The sequence below is a fragment of the Thermobia domestica genome, chromosome 2 (assembly GCF_964235325.1).
Source record: "Thermobia domestica chromosome 2, izTheDome1.hap1.1, whole genome shotgun sequence".
NCBI classification, from domain to species: Eukaryota; Metazoa; Arthropoda; class Insecta; order Zygentoma; family Lepismatidae; genus Thermobia; species Thermobia domestica.
The window spans coordinates 376,558,694-376,578,162 of record NC_137455.1 but is presented as its reverse complement, the minus strand read 5'-3'; the positions used below and the strand labels follow the sequence as shown (position 1 = coordinate 376,578,162).

The 19,469-nt window shown below is 33.1% G+C and overlaps 1 protein-coding gene across 2 annotated transcripts in view; it reads left to right on the top strand.

Annotated features, from left to right (window-relative positions):
* LOC145678856 (homeobox protein Hox-C4-like) overlaps positions 1–16,668 on the top strand; it is a 70,010-nt gene extending 53,342 nt beyond the window's left edge. The window contains exon 2 of one of the 2 annotated variants that reach the window (XM_081749422.1): positions 15,320–16,668. In XM_081749422.1, coding sequence (XP_081605548.1) covers positions 15,320–15,963 — 644 coding nt within the window. In that variant the 3' untranslated portion in view covers positions 15,964–16,668. The remainder of the gene's footprint in view (positions 1–15,319) is intronic. The other variant, XM_081749423.1, reaches the window with a different exon arrangement.
* Positions 16,669–19,469: the final 2,801 nt, after the last annotated feature.

Sequence of the window (19,469 nt, the reverse complement as noted above, 5' to 3'; positions counted from 1 at the left end):
CCGGGTGAGAGCGTTAGCGACTACGCTACGAGGTTCGAACCGCCTTCAATCACATTTATTGATTGATTTTATTGTCTCGCGCTAACCAACTGCGCCACCGATTTCTTAATGCAGGATCATTTCAGAAAATCGAGAGGAAGGAATTTTTATGAGGGTAAAAAATTTCGTTCAGTGCAAATATGGTATCTTTTATATCGCTGAAACAGATTGTTCAGTTGTTTATGAACAGTATACATTGATAAGATTATTAATTTATTTATGAGCTTTCTACGTTGCAAAGATTGTTCACTTGTTTATGAACGGTCTACGTTGAAAAGGATGTTCACTTGTTTATGAACGGTCTACATTGAAAAGATTATTTATTTATTTATGAACTTTCTACGTTGCAAAGATTGTTTACTTTTATATAAACGGTCTACGTTGAAAAGAATGTTCATTTGTTTATGAACAGTCTATGTTGAAAAGCCTGTTCACTTGTTTATGAACTTTCTACGATGTAAAGATTGTTCACTTGTTTATGAACGGTCTAGGTTGAAAAGATTGTTCACTTGTTTATGAACAGTCTACGTTGAAAAGAATGTTCATTTGTTTATGAACAGTTTATGTTGAAAAGATTGTTCACTTGTCAATGAACTGTCTACGTTGAAAAGAATGTTCACTTGTTTATGAACGGTCTACATTGAAAAGATTATTAATTTATTTATGAACTTTTTACGTTGTAAAGATTGTTCACTTGTTTATGAACGGTCTACGTTGAAAAGAATGTTCACTTGTTTATGAACGGTCTACATTGAAAAGATTATTAATTTATTTATGAATAGTGTTGAAAAGATTGTTCACTTGTTTATGAACGGTCTAGGTTGAAAAGATTGTTCACTTGTCTATGAATAGTCTAAGTTGAAAAGAATGTTCACTTGTTTATGAACAGTGTTGAAAAGATTGTTCACTTGTTTATGAACGATCTAGATTGAGAAAACTGTTCACTTGTTTATGAACGGTCTAGGTTGAAAAGATTGTTCACTTGTCTATGAATAGTCTACGTTGAAAAGAATGTTCACTTGTTTATGAACAGTGTTGAAAAGATTGTTCACTTGTTTATGAACGATCTAGATTGAGAAAACTGTTCACTTGTTTATGAACGGTCTAGGTTGAAAAGATTGTTCACTTGTCTATGAATAGTTTACGTTGAAAAGAATGTTCACTTGTTTATGAACAGTGTTGAAAAGATTGTTCACTTGTTTATGAACGATCTAGGTTGAGAAAACTGTTCACTTGTTTATGAACGGTCTAGGTTGAAAAGATTGTTCACTTGTCTATGAATAGTCTACGTTGAAAAGAATGTTCACTTGTTTATGAACAGTGTTGAAAAGATTGTTCACTTGTTTATGAACGATCTAGATTGAGAAAACTGTTCACTTGTTAATGAACGGTCTAGGTTGAAAAGATTGTTCACTTGTCTATGAATAGTCTACGTTGAAAAGAATGTTCACTTGTTTATGAACAGTGTTGAAAAGATTGTTCACTTGTTTATGAACGATCTAGTTTGAGAAAACTGTTCACTTGTTTATGAACGGTCTACTTTGAAAAAAATACACACACACTCTTTTCGTCTTGTACGGCTTTGTTTTGTCTTGTCTGCAAGTACGAAATTACATCTATTGTCTTTTTGTCTTCACCTAACGAAGGCTCATATACTCCTAACGGTGTCTTAACAAATATAAGTCGTAGAAATTTTGGACACAAATTTTCCTTAAGTCATTTTGCTTTGTTTTTCTTTTGTTTCTTGTTTTGCTTTCATTTTTCTTTACCGTGACTTGTTCTGAAAAAAAAAAAAAAAGAAGAGTAAGATATTTGGACGTTAGCATGAACGTTATGAACGTTAGCATTGGAAACTTAGTTGGTCTATTCTTAGTCCATACCTTTTCGCAATTGTGATGGACGAGCATACAAAGGATATCCAAGAGTTAGCACCTTGGAATATGCTATTTGCAGATGACATCGTGCTGCTGAGTGAGAGCAATGCAGCTCAGCAAGAGAAATTAGATACCTGGAGACAGTGGCGTATTTAGGGGGGGACTTCTGGGCTTAAGCTCCTCCCGAAATCTTACTTACTATAGTAAAGTATATGAAATATCTTGCAGAATTTTCACATTTTCAGGCAAAGCCCCACCCCCCCGAAAGTTAGCAAAGCCCCCCCGAAATAAAATCGTAAATACGCCACTGCCTGGAAAGGAGAATTGGAGAACAACGGCCTTAGAATTAGTAAAACTATGACAAAATATTTACATTGTTCTTTCAGGAAAAATGTAATCTAGAATACAAGAATACAATTGGACGAAAAAGAGGTTGTAATGGCAAAGAAATTCAAGTCCTTAGAATCAATACTGCAGAAAAAAAAAATGCAGGAATAGATATAAACAGCAGTATTAGCAGTGGTTGGACGAAACGGAGAGAATCGGCAGTATTGTGTGACCGTAAGGTACAAATACGCCTTAAAGGAAAAGTTTGCAAAATAGTAGTGAGACCTGCCATATTACTCGTATATGGAGCAGAATGTTGGACGACGAACAAGAGAGAGAGAAGCAGAAGTCGCATGTTGCGGAGATGGAGATGCTTCGGTGGATGAATGGATTAATGCGGAAGGATAAAAATTAAGAATGAAGTGATTCGAGGAACAGTAAAGGTGAGACCAGTAGTAGGAAAATTGTCCGAAAGTAGAATGAAATAGATGGGCATGTAAGGAATATGTAGCTCACCGAGTGGATGGTATAAAACTGAATATGAAAAGAGCCCGAGGCCGGCCAAAGAAGAAGTGAGGAGATTATTTTAAGAAAGACGTGGTACAGTGTGGTGTCACAGCGGATATGACACAAGATAGAAACAGGAGAAGGACGGTGATTCGAAAACCTGACCACAGTTAAGAGTCTTCATCCCGGCGAAATTAAAATACCGCTAATTTTACAGTAACTATGTGATATCTTCCAATAGATAAAAGATAATCGAAATGTGAAACAAGTGCGCCCTAGACAATATTATTTTGCGTGAGGTACCGTTATCACAAGTCACCTAGTGGCTTTCCGTTTTCAACTGTGTAGAAACGCGAAAATAAATGCCGATTTTCAAAATGGCTCGAAATCGAAAGCAGATAAGTGAGTCGTGATAACAGTTTCTCATGTAAAATAATATTGTCTAGGGCGCTCTTGTTCCACATTTCGATTATCTTTTATCTATTTGAAGATATCACATAATTACTGTAAAATTAGCGGTATTTTAATTTCGCCGGGATGAAGACTCTTAACTGAAAAGAAACGATTAGAAGAAGAAGAAGAAGAGGAAGAAATTCAGAAATTCATTAATAATTAAAAAGCCAGCGATAAACAGAGAAGGAATACATTATTCTTATTTCCACGAAAGCTTTATGAGTTCCTTTAATTTGAAGAAAATATTATCAAGATTGTTACTTCATTACGAAGATACTAAAAAGACCAGTTGTCACACTTATATACGGATACACTTCATTCAATATCCATTACTGTAAGTTAATTAATTATTTCAAGTAATCAATTATATATATATATATATATATATATATATATATATATATATATATCGTTTGATAATGTGGCCATATGTGATCGGTAATTAAGGGTAATTAATAACATGTTGATTGATTGCGTCTGATATCATTATTTACCCGACGTCATTTTCTTCATTTAAAAAAATCAGAAAAATAAATTTCAAAGGATATTTGTTTTTTTCTCCAGTCACAAGTATTTTATCACATGTGTATAATTACATAAATCGCTTTCCTGTTTACTGTATCCTCCAATGTGTGTTTGTGTGTGTTTTCATCTTGGTCTAATACCATAACTGTCTTTCATTCATGAAATTTTGAGTTCGATTCCAGACAATTATTATTACAATTACTATTTCGCATAATCTATTTTAGCCTATATACGAGTGCAATTTTCTGTTTGTTTTTAGTTACTAGTACTGCATACACGCCCAAAGAGTCGCGCTTCCGAAATTTGAGATCTACTTTTCCACAGTAACTTCTTCCCGCTTATGAAAATTAAGACCTTCACTACTAGCGTTTCCCATGAGACGAGACAAGACGAGAAATACTGGTTTCTCGTCTCGTTTTGCAAACTTCGTGAAAGTCCTGTATTGTCTCCTTTCTCGAAAGAGATATTCTTTTCCCATTTCCACATTTTCGCCTTGTTTAGTAAATGTATGCCCTGGTTATCAAAGTCCTTTCGCGTTATGGGAAGCCCAGGAGGGGTATGATATAATAATATTCAAACACAAATTTATGATATATTTGGAGCATATTTGTAATGATAAACGTATCTTTAAACGTTGGTGAATGCTTTTCATTCTGTTCGTACAATAACTTTGTCAAACTATAGTTTTTATACTATAAATCATGTAACAATGAAACAGTGTTTGAGATCTAAAACTTGGAAGAAATTGACATATTTCTCCTCTCGTTTCAAATTTGGAAAATATATCTACTTCTCGTGGGGAAAATAAGAGTGGCAATTGTTATATTAATATGTCTACTCAGAGTTTCTGAAGACTCGAGATATGGAATTTGATATTTGGACTTGTCATTTTAAACAATTAGTAAAGAGTTTTAATGTTTTTCCTAAATATTTTTCCTAAGAGGGAATAAAAGTGGTGAAAAGGAGAAAGGAATATGGATTACGTGTATTAGAATAAGTGTCCATAACTCGGAATCGCTTAAGATTAAGAATATATAATTTTGTATTTGAACCTTACATTAAAAAATTATAAGATAGATTTCAACATTTCTTCATGTTTGATCTAGAAGCAAAAGAAGGAAGTGGGCAAGAAATAAGGGTGCAATTACAATCATTGTAATAAGATTCCCGTATCTTAGATCCTCTTAAACTTACAAACATAAATATGGTATTTGGAGTCTTGATTTAAAATACTTAAACACGTGTATTTCAGTGTTTTTTATTATTTGTCCCAGGAGAGAAGAAAACATCTGAGAAAGAAGGAAGGGTCTGGATTGCAATGATTATAATAATATGCCCATACTTCGAAATCCGTTATGGTTAGATACAAGGAAAACTCAAAATATTGCTGACAGTAACATGTGATAATATTTGCTAGTTTTTTCAGAATTTTTTACCTTCACTTACTTTCGTTTTACTGTAAAATTAATATAATTAATAATTTAGAAATAGGCTAATCATTGTGCGCCTGTTCCTTATGTAACCCTAATGTCACTGAAGTTTGGTTGGTTGCGAACGACTAGGCGTTCCGTTGCGGACGACTATGACAGTCACTAGGTAGTGAATTGTTGAAAAGGAAAATGAAATTAAATGAAATTTTTGAGTTTTACGTCCCACGGTTATGCCGGTTAGGCTAAAGGAGATTATGAGAGATGAATGAAATGGTGGAATGAAGAAAGTGGGAGGAAACGGGAGAACCCCGAGAAAACAAACGCACACGGTGTTTGTCCACCACAAAGAATTGTTGAAAAGGGTCATACGAAGGTGCATCATAGAGGACACAATTGCGAGTGTTATTTCTTTACGAATTCAAATTGGGATATTCTGCCACAGAAAAGACCAGAAAGCATTTGGACCAAAAATGACGAATCCAAGTACCATTCGCTATTGCTTCGTCAATTTTCGTTTCGGTGACACTATTGCAAAATGAGCCCAGTGAACATGGAGCAACATCATGTTCGGGTGAGCTGCACCCAGGAACACCGCTGAAGTGGACCTCGTGACATTTGCAAACGTGTCCGATAAAATCGCCTTTTGATAGAATGCCAGGTTTCATTTATCATTTTTGTGTACGGGAGACCCGGATTCGATTTTTTGGTAAAAACCAATGTAGTTCGACCCGTGCAAAGACCACAAAGCAACAGAATTGTTGAAATGTCGACTTTTTGTATTAAAGATATTAGCTATTTAGACAGTCATAGAATATCCCCTTCTAGCTTCAATCCAACAAATTATTTTATTTGCTTATTTATTTAGTGGTGACTTCTTTTAAGTAGCGAAGTTAACTCTCTGCAGCCTTCTCCGAGACGTGCTTATATTGTTTACTTTTTTTTAAATACCAATACACAAAAAGAATATAAACAATTACGAAAGAAAAGTACTTCAATGACGTAGAAAATCGTATACTACTTTAGTAAAGAAAAAGTTTAAATACTAACAAAAATGAAATAAAATAAAACAGAATAAATAAAGAAGACGTCTATGTAAAAAGAATACAACCCAAAATAAAACCAGTTAAGAATGTTCCAAGAGCATTGCCAGAACGAACTTAAAAAGAATTAATTTTTCTTATTAACTTCTACAGGCTTTATACCAATTGTTCTATAGTATAAAAGCCAGTTGAGAATTCTCCAAGAGCATTGCCAGAACGAACTTAAAAAGAATTAATTTTTCTTATTAACTTCTACAGGCTTTATACCAATTGTTCTATGTACTTTATTGTTATACTCATCAAACAATTCTTGTAATATATCTATCCATTTATAATTTCCTTGAGTACTCAATTTTTTTCCACATGTTTTGTTTAAGAGTTCTGTTAAAACTTTCTACGATATGTTGTTTTACGAAGACACATGTTCAAAATGGACGGCTCAAAATTGAAAAAAAAAATCGCAAAAGATTATTTCTCTTGACTTACGGTTCCCAAAATATGATTCCTTAAAACTCCGGAAAACCGAACTTCTTTGGCCAATATCTGGTGAACGGTGGTCAGTTGGCCAATGACCACCAGTTACTATTTGGTACCAAAATGTTCAGCATCCTCTTAAATATTGATCAACAGTAATGTGATCTCTGTATGGCTTACAATTTCTGAGATATGGCTCCTTATATCTCCCGAAATCGTAACTTTTTTGGCCAATATCTCGGGAACGGTGAGGATGACGCGAAAAATTCCATTCCAGTTTTTGGTGATCTATCGAATAAAGAGCTCATTAAAAAAAAAATCGCAAATAACAGATACACACATACACAGATAAAGAATTCAGTAATGAACTTTTAAGTTCGTTGATAACTTGGAGAAACATGAATTAAATATTGCATATAGCGGTACCAGAAATAGTAAATATATATGAGCTACAGAAATTAACAAGAGTTACGAATTAGGTGTGTGTTCCTACAGGGGTAATTAATAATCCGAGAAGACGAAGATGCCTCATGTGCTTCTCATATCTTTATTTTTGCTTGACAAGAACAAAATATTATTTTCGTATCCCATTACATCTACTACGAAAGAGAGATTTTGGAGTTTTAATCTCTAGTCTAGAACTATGTATTAAAATTAAAAAAAAAAAAACTTGATTTAGATGACAATTTACTTCTGGATTCTGATGATAGTTGAAAATAGAATAATAGAGATAGATCTTTGATATACAATATATATATCAACCTCTCAAGCTAAATGACAATCTAATAGGTTGAACTCATAAAATATCATATAATTTACGTATAATTCAATATCCGGTCATGTGAATTTTAAGGTCGGAAACCTAAATTTTAAAAATACGCAGCTCTGGACTTTAAGATCCACAAATCTGAGTCTGGATTCGGATCGTAAATGCTAGATCAAAAAATTAAGATTTGCAATATTCAAAAATTTTGATCAACTATATGTACGTAACAAAAAGAAATAGTAAGAAACTTCAGCAAAAGTACTGGAAACTAGGAAATAATAAAAAAACTTAAATGCAGAAAATAATAATAATAATAATAATAATAATAATAATAATAATAATAATAATAATAATAATAATAATAATAATAATAATAATAAATCACTAAAAGCAGAAAATAATAATAATAATAAAGTACTTAAAAGCATAAAATAATAATAACAATAAATCACTTAAAAGCAGAAAATAATAACAATAATAAAGTATTTAAAAGCAGAAAATATTAACTATAATAATGCGCTTAAAAAGCAGAAATTAAGAACAATAATAAATCACCTAGAAGCAGAAAACTATTCATAATCATTATCTATAAAAATAAATTTAATTCTGAGCCAAACCAAACCAGTTACTGCCTTATTAATTTTAATCAGGTTATTAATTTGGTCTTCAAAGTTTTTTTTACATGTAATGATGATGAATTATTTTCTGTTTTTAAATGTTTTATTATTATTATTTTCTTCTTTTATTTTTTAATTTTTAGCGCGCTTTTGTTGAGGTTGGTTAATATCGTTTTTTAAAAAATAAAGTTAGTATATTCGGGTTTTTAGTGCGTTTTGAAGTTTATTATTTTTCTCCTAGGTTTACTTAATTTTTTCAGTTTTTCGTTACTCCAGTATTAGTTAGATGCCTAAACTAAAATGTAGCACACTAATCTATCTCTCTTTCTACATTAAAAAATCAAAGTGACTATGTTTGTGACTTAATAACTCTTGAGAAACTAGATAATATTTCAAACATAAACAACGTTCGGGCCTAGGATGCTTTCTGTCATTTGACTTTGATCGAAAATGGCCAATATTAGTATCGAATCAATAGTTTTCGAGGTTGCTGAGATGAACAGTGACACTTCCGATGCCGTTTAAATCCAAATTCAGTCCAGAATAGTAATATTTAGTTTTTATTTACATACATTACTTATAGTTTCTGATTTTTTAATTATATTTTCTTTTTTCTTATCGATCTGATTAACCGAACATATTACTATCTTTTTTTTATTTTAACCCAACGAAACGGGTAATTGACGCACGTATCCTATAAAAAAAGATCGGTCTACGAAACATGAGCACATACATGAATGTACGTAAGAATCTATTTGGAAAGGTTCAAATTCAATATGAGAGTGAATTGTGTTAAAATTTGTAAAATCACCCTAAAATTAGATTAAATCTACAGAAAGGTCGGGATTTTTGGTAGGCGGTCCGGACCTCCAGAATCCGCCTAGTGCTTACGTCTCTGTATACCTATATATATATATTGCAAAGTTATTGTTTTATATATATATATATATATATATATATATATATATATATATATATATATATATATATATATATATATTAACACTATAATATATTGCAAAGTTTTGTCGTCTAATTTCAAGTTGATATGGAGGTTGCGAGAAGGTAAAGCCTATACTCTTTGAAACTAAAGACGAAAAATCAGAAGCGGTACTTGTGTGTTGAAGTTAGGTGTAAATATGGAAACTTTTTGAAGTCTGTTAGTTACAGGGGCGGATCCAGGACCGACTTCTGGAGGGGGGGGGGCGGTGGGTTTTCATATTGCTACTTTTAAGGGCTCCAAACTTTGGGATGGGTTTTATTTATATATATAAAATAAGAAAGTTTTCTCTTCTGGGGGGGCGTCCCCCCTGGATCCGCCCCTGGTTAGTTAGGATATTAAAGCTGCCAGTCGTTGATGAATTTTATAGTGCAGCTCTGGAAATTGTTGTTAGAGCCTATGTTCCCTATGAAGTTTGCATGGAACCGTAAGGAAAAATTACTCTTTGAAAAGAAAAAGAGTTATCAAAAATCAATGGCATTAACACTGTCAGCCTTTGAGGATTTTCATGGTTTAGTTCCGAAAATTATAGCTAGATCCTTTATAAAGTTTACGTGGGACCACAAGCAAAGAATATCCTTTGAAACAATAAAAGAATCATCAAAATTGGGCCACCTTTGGCGAAGTTATGAGTGATCGTACACAAAATTAATGGTGACACTTTCAGCCATTCAGCAGTGTCATAGTTTAACTCTGAAGAATGTGGTTAGATCCTTATAAAGTTTACATAAAATTACTAGGAAAGAATGCTCTTTCATACAAACAAATAATAAGAATAATAATCTTTAAAATCTGTGCACAGATGTCGAAGGTATGCATAAACATACGCATATTAATGTCGGTTAATTACGGTTCTTGCACTACATTAGTTGAAGTTTACCTTCAAAAACTACCACTACAGCCAAATGTAGTTTAAATGGAAACACCAGGAAATTATGCTCTTTCAAACAAACAAACAATAAGAAAATTATTAAAATAAGTGCAGTTGTGTTGAAGTTGAATGTGAACATATACATAATAAGTACATATTAAGAACATATTAGGTACATATTTGAAACACATTGAGTACATATTAGGTACATATTAAAAACATTAGGAACATATTAGGTACATAATAGGAACAATTAGGAACATATGTATATATTAGGTATATATTAGGAACGTATTATGTACATATTAGGTAGGCTTTACATATTTGGTACATATGAGGTACATGTTAGAAACATTAGGAACATTTTAGGTACATATCAAGAACATACTAGGAACATATATATATATATATGCACATATTAGAAACGGTAGGAACATGGTAGGTACATATTAGAGGCACATCAGTTTCATATTAGAAATATTAGAAACATACTAGGTACATATTATGTACATATTACAAACATTTTGTACATATTAGGTACATATTATAAGCATTAGAAACATATTAGGTATGTATTAGAAACATATTAGGTGCACATTAGAAACATTAGGTACGTATTAGAAATATAATAGGTATATATTAGGTACATATTAGAAACATTAGGAAAATTTTAGTATATATTAGGAACATATTAGGTGAATATATAAACAGGTAGAATCGAGATACTAAATCTGAATGCAGATATTAAATCAATAAGTTTCGCAATTTGAAGTCTAAACTTCCCTACTGAAGTTGTAAATCAACAATACAATGTATACTTGAGAAACTAAGTGAAGTATATAATGGTGGTTAAATATTATTAGATATATTGCTTTACTTTACACAGATCGGCATTATTACTATTCATATGATACTTTAACCGATAAGATTTCTTGTTCCGGCAGTGGGTAAATGCCTTGTTTTTTAAGATTGACTAGCGTAAGAAATCCAAAAATAAAAGAGACAGACTAGAGTCTAGCGAAGGAATATGGTAGACAACCCTCCTCTTTCGTAGCCGAGGTCTTGTACCGTAGAAGGGAAAGAATCCTGGACAGCGTTGTTGGAGATTTTTCACTCTTTTTTGATGGCGACGAGAGACTTCGGTGGAGAACCAACTAGGAAGAGAGAATAAAACAGAGTGGTGTCCTTGTCAACAGAAAAAAAAAGAGAGAAACGAATGAACAGACTTACCTTGCAATGTACAGCAACTAAACATTCAATCCATTAGGTGCTCTACTACATGTTTCGTAATTTGTCATTACACAATGCGTACTTTATTCCCAATGAAAGAGATCTCTAATGTTTGTCCTGAACTTCTTCTATACAAAGAATTGAAGTAAGCAACTACCTTTAATTTTGTACTTCCCCTACCCCTTAAGAGAACATTATGTTATACCAAGAACATTTGTTTATAGACCAGTGAATTAGACAAGAATTTTAGGAATGATAAAAAAAACAAAAAAACAAAAACAAAAACAAAAAACAAAACAAAACAAAACAAAAAATCGAAAGATTGCGATCTCGGCCAATAATTTGTTTCTGGATCAGGGGCCATAAAATTTTTGAACGGCCCCTAATTTGAATTTTCGTATTTTCTACGGAATAAACACATCATTCTGAGTTAACTGATAGTTTGGGTTTGGTCACACTATACGTAATTCTCCAGATATAAGGTGTTCAAGATTTTTTTTTATTCTTTCGACCCAATAAAAATATTTGAAATCCAGAATTAAATACAACAAGCTGAAAAGTTACTGCAGTGGCGGATCTAGACGGGGCCGGAGGGCAGGTTCCCAACAGTTTTTTTAGTACCAAAAATTATTTAAGCTATTATACCTAGGAATATATAAATTTTTGGAAGTTTATAATAAACTCATGAAGTCATAATATACTTAATTTATAATGTGGGTTCTGGATTCTCATAATATATATATATATAATTTGGGTTCTGGATTCCTCCCCAGTTTTAACCTTCTAGATCCGCCACTGATTGAAGGAAATATTCAAGATATTGTCCTAAATTATATACTGAAAAGTCCCCCAAAAAGTTCAGCTTAGCGAAACCTAGATGTGGTGTGATGAAGATGGCTACTGATAGAACTTTTATAACGTCATATCTTCTCGATATTTCCAGATAGAAACTAAAATACGATCGGGCTTAATTTCATAGAAAATACATTAGAAATTGTTATTGATAACAGCCACTTGTCATATACAATAGCCGTCTTCAAATATGGCGGCGTTAAAGTGATTGGAATGTTATTTCTTAATTTGTGTTTTAAGACGTGACTACATAGCTTCGAAATGAGTTCATACGGGAAAATATCCTGAAGTACTCGTTATTTACCTCTTTAGGAGCTATTGTTCGACCCGAAAAACATTGTTGTCTGCAGTGACAGATTTAGAAGGTAAAAATTGAAGCCAACCAGAACCCAGACCATGATAGGTATTCTATATCAAGGGTTTACAACAAACTTAGCTTAAATTCAGGAGCGTCATTTCAGATTTTGCTTGGGGAGGGGCAAACCCCTTGATATAAGTAAAATTTCGCGTTTTTCACTAATTTACTACTATTCTATTGATAAAATCAATATAAATCTCAAAACTCAGGGGAGGCTTCAATTGCCCCTCCCTGCTCCCCTAAATGACTCCCCTGCTTAAATTATTTTTGTCACTTAAAAGTGGGTACCTAGGCCCCTGCTAGATCCGCCACCAATTGTATCTCTATAACTAATGGAGCTAGTCAATTTTATGTAGAGTCAGTACAGAAGTGAGCACTTACCACAATTTATTGCGGTGCTGGAATACTATCATATTTATTCAGTAGATGATACAACAATTTGAGTGCTTATTAAAAAATGGTGCCCTCATATCTAATATGAGAATTTTTGTTACCTGAGGACTGATAAAATAAAACAAAAAAAGGGAATGATGACAAAATCTGTAAGAAACTCTTAAATAACATGAAACCTGAAATCTAAAATAAGACTTAATTACATTTCTGAAAAAGAGAGTCCAATTATATCATTTAAGAATATAAGATGCGCTGAATTTATATTTGTGTTTTCAATTTTAAGGCTTGATCAGCGGTACTGAATGTAGTAAAGTGTCTTTGTAATCTGCGTAATTTTGGAGTTGTGAAAGATTTATTACTGACTTGAGATGGAATCAAAGTAGTATATTTTGTGCAGTGGAGGAGTCGCGGTGGCTCAGTGGTAGAGCGTCCACCTCTGGTGCTGGGGGTCTCGGGTTCAATCCTGGCCTCCGCCAAGTGAATTTTGTGGTGAACAACCATCGTGTGCGTGGATTTCCTCAGGGTTCTCCCGTTTCCTCCCACTTTCTTCATTCCGCTATTTTCATTCATTTCTCATCATCACCGTCTCCTTTAGCCTAACTGGCATAACTGTGAGACGTAAAACACAAAGATTTCGTTTCATTTCATTTTATGCAGTGGAACTAGAGCCACTGATGCCAATCTGTGGGAAAAATCCAATTTTGTTGATTTTTGACGTTCTCAAATAGGAATAAAGAGAATTATCGTAAAAATTGCAGCACATATGGGATTTTTCATATATATATATTTCATAGATGCCTACAAAATTCTCTATGAGCGGGAATTTAACTAAACACGTTTTAGTGAACTTGAAACCAGTGCTAATTGTCAAATTTCGTTGTTGGAAAGCGCATGTTAGAGTGAAAGTGGTTTGTACAGGAACTTGTAAATTTCCAAAAATTAGCACCGAGAAACGTAAATTGTACTCTAGAATTTTAAAAGAAAATCATAAATAGAGAAAAGTGCACCATCAAATGACGAATAACCCATTTCTAAAAAAGTCTCACATGAAATACTTGAACAATGAAGTTTGGTTCGTTTTATTACAGAAGATTGCTCTATGGTACAAAAGCATGATGGTGGAAATACTAAATTGTGATAACAAAATGTACTTTTTCGTCAGCAATTTCAATAGTCGGTTTCAATTAAGGAAAATACTTATTAGGCCAATGATCAATGACCCACAGACCCACGATTTATCGTGATACACGACCCACAGGACCCAAGACCTACCGTGACTTACTCTGACCCACCATGACCCACTCTAACCCACTCCGACTCACCACCCACCGTGACCTACTCTTACCCACTACCTATCATAATTCACTCTGACCCAGCACACACCAAAACACATAGTCATCAACTCTGACCCATGATCCATGCTCTCCTCTCCATTGACTTCATTAAGTTTACATTTGTAATGAAACAAGGCTGTGAAATTATCACTAATCGGAGTACGGTTAATCGTTCAAGCATCGCTCTGTTACAGTACTGGAGAACCTGACCTTTATGATATAAAATGGTAAAGTGTTTGCCATACGATGAATTTCAATTTAATTATCATATAGATCTATAATTATTTCCTTGTTGAATTACAGATACTTTTTAGTTAAAAATAGGATGAAATTTGAAAATCTCAAATCAAGTAAAGTAGGCCAATATAAAGTGGAAAAAACATTGTAAAATTTTCCACATAATTAAGCATAGTGTACAAACTTAAAATTGCCATGTAAATAAGCTTACAGTACAAATTTTATGTGTATTTTTTCCCCCACAATTTTATGTTTTGATTGCCTTGTGCTCTGAATGCTCCATACAATAAACTCCAGCTCCAGCAATTATTACGAGGCGTATCCGGAAAGTAAATAGATTCTAACGTTTTGAAAGAACAATTACTAAAACAGTTTTGTTCCAACGAAATTTAGTTTTACGTGAAAGAGCGCTCCTTAAGAGTCTTCATCCCGGCGAAATTAAAATACCGCTAATTATGTGATATCTTCAAATATATAAAAGATAATCGAAATGTGGAACAAGAGCGTCCTAGACAATATTATTTTACATGAGAAACCGTTATCACGACTCACTTATCTGCTTTCGATTTCGAGCCATTTTGAAAATCGGCATTTATTTTCGCGTTTCTAAACAGCTGAAAACGGAAAACCACTAGGTGACTTGTGATAACGGTACCTAACGCAAAATAATATTGTCTAGGGCGGTCTTGTTCCATATTTTAATTATCTTTTATCTATTTGAAGATATCACATAATTACTGTAAAATTAGCGGTATTTTAATTTCGCCGGGATGAAGACTCTTAAACTATTTTTCGACATACTTTCCACCAATGTTCAAGCACATGTCAGAGCGGATGACCAGAATTTTATCACATTTTTATGGTTTTCATTTGAATCTTCCTCCTATATGTTAATATACAATGGTCTATAGGTTAAGCTAATTTTATATTACTTGTTATATTGATTTTAATGATGTTGTTTGTTGAAATGGAACTTTTCGATCTCGTAACAGGTTTTGGTAAATCAAGTGGTTCTTCCCTCTTTGCAGCCAATGGAACCTTCCAGCCAGGGATGGAACCAAAGAGGCAACGGACAGCGTACACAAGACATCAAATCCTGGAGCTGGAGAAGGAGTTCCATTTCAACCGCTACTTAACCCGTAGGAGAAGAATTGAGATTGCTCACTCGTTGTGTCTTTCGGAGAGACAAATCAAAATCTGGTTCCAGAACCGGCGAATGAAGTGGAAAAAGGACAACAAACTTCCCAACACAAAGAACGTTCGCAGAAAGACCAACCCGGCTGGTGTCACGACAACAACCGCAGCATCTAATAATAAAAACAATAGTCAACAACATTCTAATAACAACAATAGCAACAACTCTAGTGGTAATGTGAACAATTCTAGTGCTGCCAATCCCAACAATAGTGTCACAACAATGAACAATCCAGTGTCCATGAGCAACCATCATGTACACAGTCAGGTAGTAGTCAGTGCGAATAGCGTAGTGAACAATTTGGGTGGTATGGACGCGTCTCAACATTTAAATCCATCAAGTTTATCTATGAGTCAACTAACGCCGTTAACGCCACAAACATGTGGACCTAATATGCAACCGCCAACAATGAAATCGGATTATGGACTAACGGCTCTTTAAAATTTAAAGGAGACAAAAGTAATTTAATATTTAAAACAAAAAAGAAACATTATTTTTTAGTCTTGGAAGGTGTGTGTTCCTGCATTAATGCTCACTTGAATTTAATTTTTTTTTTTAAAGTCAAGTGAGTGTTTAACGATCCAAGATGGATCATCATATGCTTTTGTGTTCTAGTGATATATCCAGTACGTATATATATAAATACCTAATTATATATATGTGAGTATGTTCGTAGATTGAATGTGAAACAGTTAGGCCAAGAATGTGTACTATTAAAGGAGCAAAAAAAAAAAAAAAAAAAAGACGACTCGCCCCGACCTAGTACTTCCTCCCCCCCACGAAATACTTCACCGTCTTATGATCTTGTGTATGTGTGGTGGTACATCTGAGTGTTAGTGAGTGTGCTTCAGTGTGGTAAAATGTGTTCGAAAAGAACTTCAAAATATGTATAAACACAATTGGGTTGAGGACCATATGAAAACAATAAGAACAAGGTAAGCCTAGACTACTACTCCAGTATGTGCTTATTGGATCTCAGAAAAAAATTCGAAAAACTAAAAATGAAATTTTTGTGCCATTTTTGTTTTTGTTTAATTTTTTTTTTTAAAAAATAGCCAGTTTGCGCATGCGCAGATTTATTTTTCAGCTCAGTGTCGACATGTTTATATACGTATGCGCAGTTCTCGTCAGAAAGAAGACAAAAATCACATTTGATAAGTCATCGCTCATTACGTGATGTTTATGACTAAATGTGAAACAATTTATTTTTTGTTTTCAAATTAATATGTCTTTAATTTACAGAACAAAATCAAAATTGTTTATTTTCTCTATAATTAAGACTGTTTTCTTAGGTATTTTGTTTGAATAATTGCAATCTTTTTATTGTTGAAATGACAACAATGTTTATGTGCCACATTGTGTACATATTTAAATACAGTTCCGTATAGGTTCTCTGGTTCATTAATGGGAACGTAATTCTTTATTTCACCATTCTATTTCGTTCAAGATCAGTGGTTTCCCTTTAGGGAAGTCACAGTGAATATATATATAATATATATATATATATGTATATCGCTTCAAACTGAAGGGAGAAAAGTACTCTAATGACCTAATTGTTGTAAGAAAAATGTTCTTCCCTTGGTTTGTAGCAAACAGATTTTAATATTTATTGAAGAGATTACTCTCAAGATTCGCCACTGTTCATAATAATAAATCACTGTAAGTGCAACGTTATGTTCAAGCATTTACGTTAGATCTATTCTAGTTTATAATTAGGTTACAAATATTTTGTCAACCCACAGAGGCTTGTTCTCCCAGATTATATATCAAACACCTTTTAAATTTAATTAAAAACCTCTAAATTTTAAATTTAATTCGATTGGAACACTTTATATATATTCTTGTATGACACTGTACTATATAGTTAAATTACATACGTTTCTTTACTATATCGTGTCAAAAATAGTGGGGGTAATATCAGGAACTGTAAGACCTATACGGGACTGCCTATTAGAATGTAAAAAAAATCAACCAGAATACAAGGATTCACTGTCAAATGTACTGTGATAATGTCATCGTTAAACCAACCTTGTTTTCATTGGCGCATATCCCGAGGGGACGAATGGAATATGTCCTCCCAATCTTGAAACTGTTATGACTGTCTTTCCAATAATAATCCGATTTGAAATGTGTTTTTTGGGAGAAATGTGATGATTTGTGTTCGATTGCCAGAAAGAAAAGTGAGATGAAATTGATGTTCCCCCAAAATAAGCCTCAAATCTACCCGTCTCCCAATGTTGAAGACTCCCTGATCCTCGGCAGCATTGATTTTCAAATTAAATATTTTGAATATCACTTAAAAAAAATAAATATGGGAACAGTCTTACCCATCCCCCCAATGTTGAAGTGAGATTTGCGCTGCTACTTGTTTTTCACATTTCGTGGCACTATATTTTGCCATTGATTCCTTGTATTTTGAGTGATAATTTTTTTACTGCATATTTCTTTAAGTAATCAGATACCAAATAAGTTTTTTTTTTTTAAAAAAAGTGAATTAAAATTGAGGCTAACACGTGACCAATTTTTAGGGAAAAGTAGTAAATGTGCTCTCCATTTAAAGAATATTTCCCTTGATGCCATTTGGTGAGTGTGTAGTTCTCAAGTTCAAAACGAAACTCAGGGTGTATAATAGATATATATAAATAAATATACATAATATATAAATAAACTGTAATTATTAATTAAAAACCTATTAATTTCGCAAATGTGCACATATAAATAGTATTGATATATTTAAAGAAGAAAAGAATAGTCAAGTGAAATTAATTTTAGACAATGGAAGTGATTTTAGTTTGTGATGGTAGTGCAGTCAAGGTGTCCGTGGGTTCGTGTCTTGGTTTTGTTTTATAATTGTAAATTGTGTTTAATAGAGAGAGAGAGAGAGAGAGAGAGAGTGAGAGAGTGTATGTATATATATATATGCATCTTGTGTTCGGATGTATTTGTATGTTTGCGAGTGTGATATTTGTGTGTTTGTAGATCGTTACTTGCCAGTTAAAATCAAACAAATACAGAACTTTTAAAATATGTTATGGGTTTTCTAATCTTCAAACAAGTGAACAGAAGGTTCAGTTCAACAATAAGTATTTCATTTATTCTTTACTGTCAACAATACTTATAGTTTTTCTTTTAATTATCTTAAGAACATCTTAAAATAGATTTGAAATTGTATTCCTGATTTTTTTTTTTTAATCTCAACTTTCGTAGAGCTTTTGGCTTTCTTATGAAATGTAATATTTTACATTCCTTCAGCCACAACTCATGCTAAGTAGTCTTTAAAGTATCAACCTTTCTTCTTCGGTTGCACTACACTTTGTCATGTGTTCTTCAAAGTATCAAACTTTTTCCTTCAGATGTACCACACGTTGTCGTGTGTTCTTCAAAGTATCAAACTTTTTTCTTCAGCTGCACCACGTGTTGTCGTGTGTTCTTCAAAATATCAAACTTTCTTATTCAGCTTCACCACACATTGTCGTGTGTTCTTCAAAGTATCAAACTTTCTCCTTCCGCTGTACTACACGTTGTCATGTGTTCCTCTTAGTGTTTAACTTTGTCGTTCAGTTCTACTGTACGTGTCGCTCGGTTCTTTACGCCATCTATGAGTCTTCTTCAGTAATGGTACACATTTTCACCATATTTTTGAATGTATTTATTTACTCTGTTTTTGAGTTTACTATCTTTTTTTTTTTCATATGTTCCCAGTATTCTTCAATGTGCCCACCTCTTGCCTTTCGCTGGACTACACGTTGTCATGAGTGTCAAACTTTGTCGTATAGTTACACTACATGTGTTTCCTCCTTCTTTAAGTCATCTATCATACCCATCTTAGGTCATATTGTACATTTTCTTCGTGTTCTTTAGTATATTTATTTATTCTGTCCTTCTGTTTCACTATATCTTTTGGATATTCTTCAGCTCCTCCTAGGGATGCGCACGAGACGAATCGA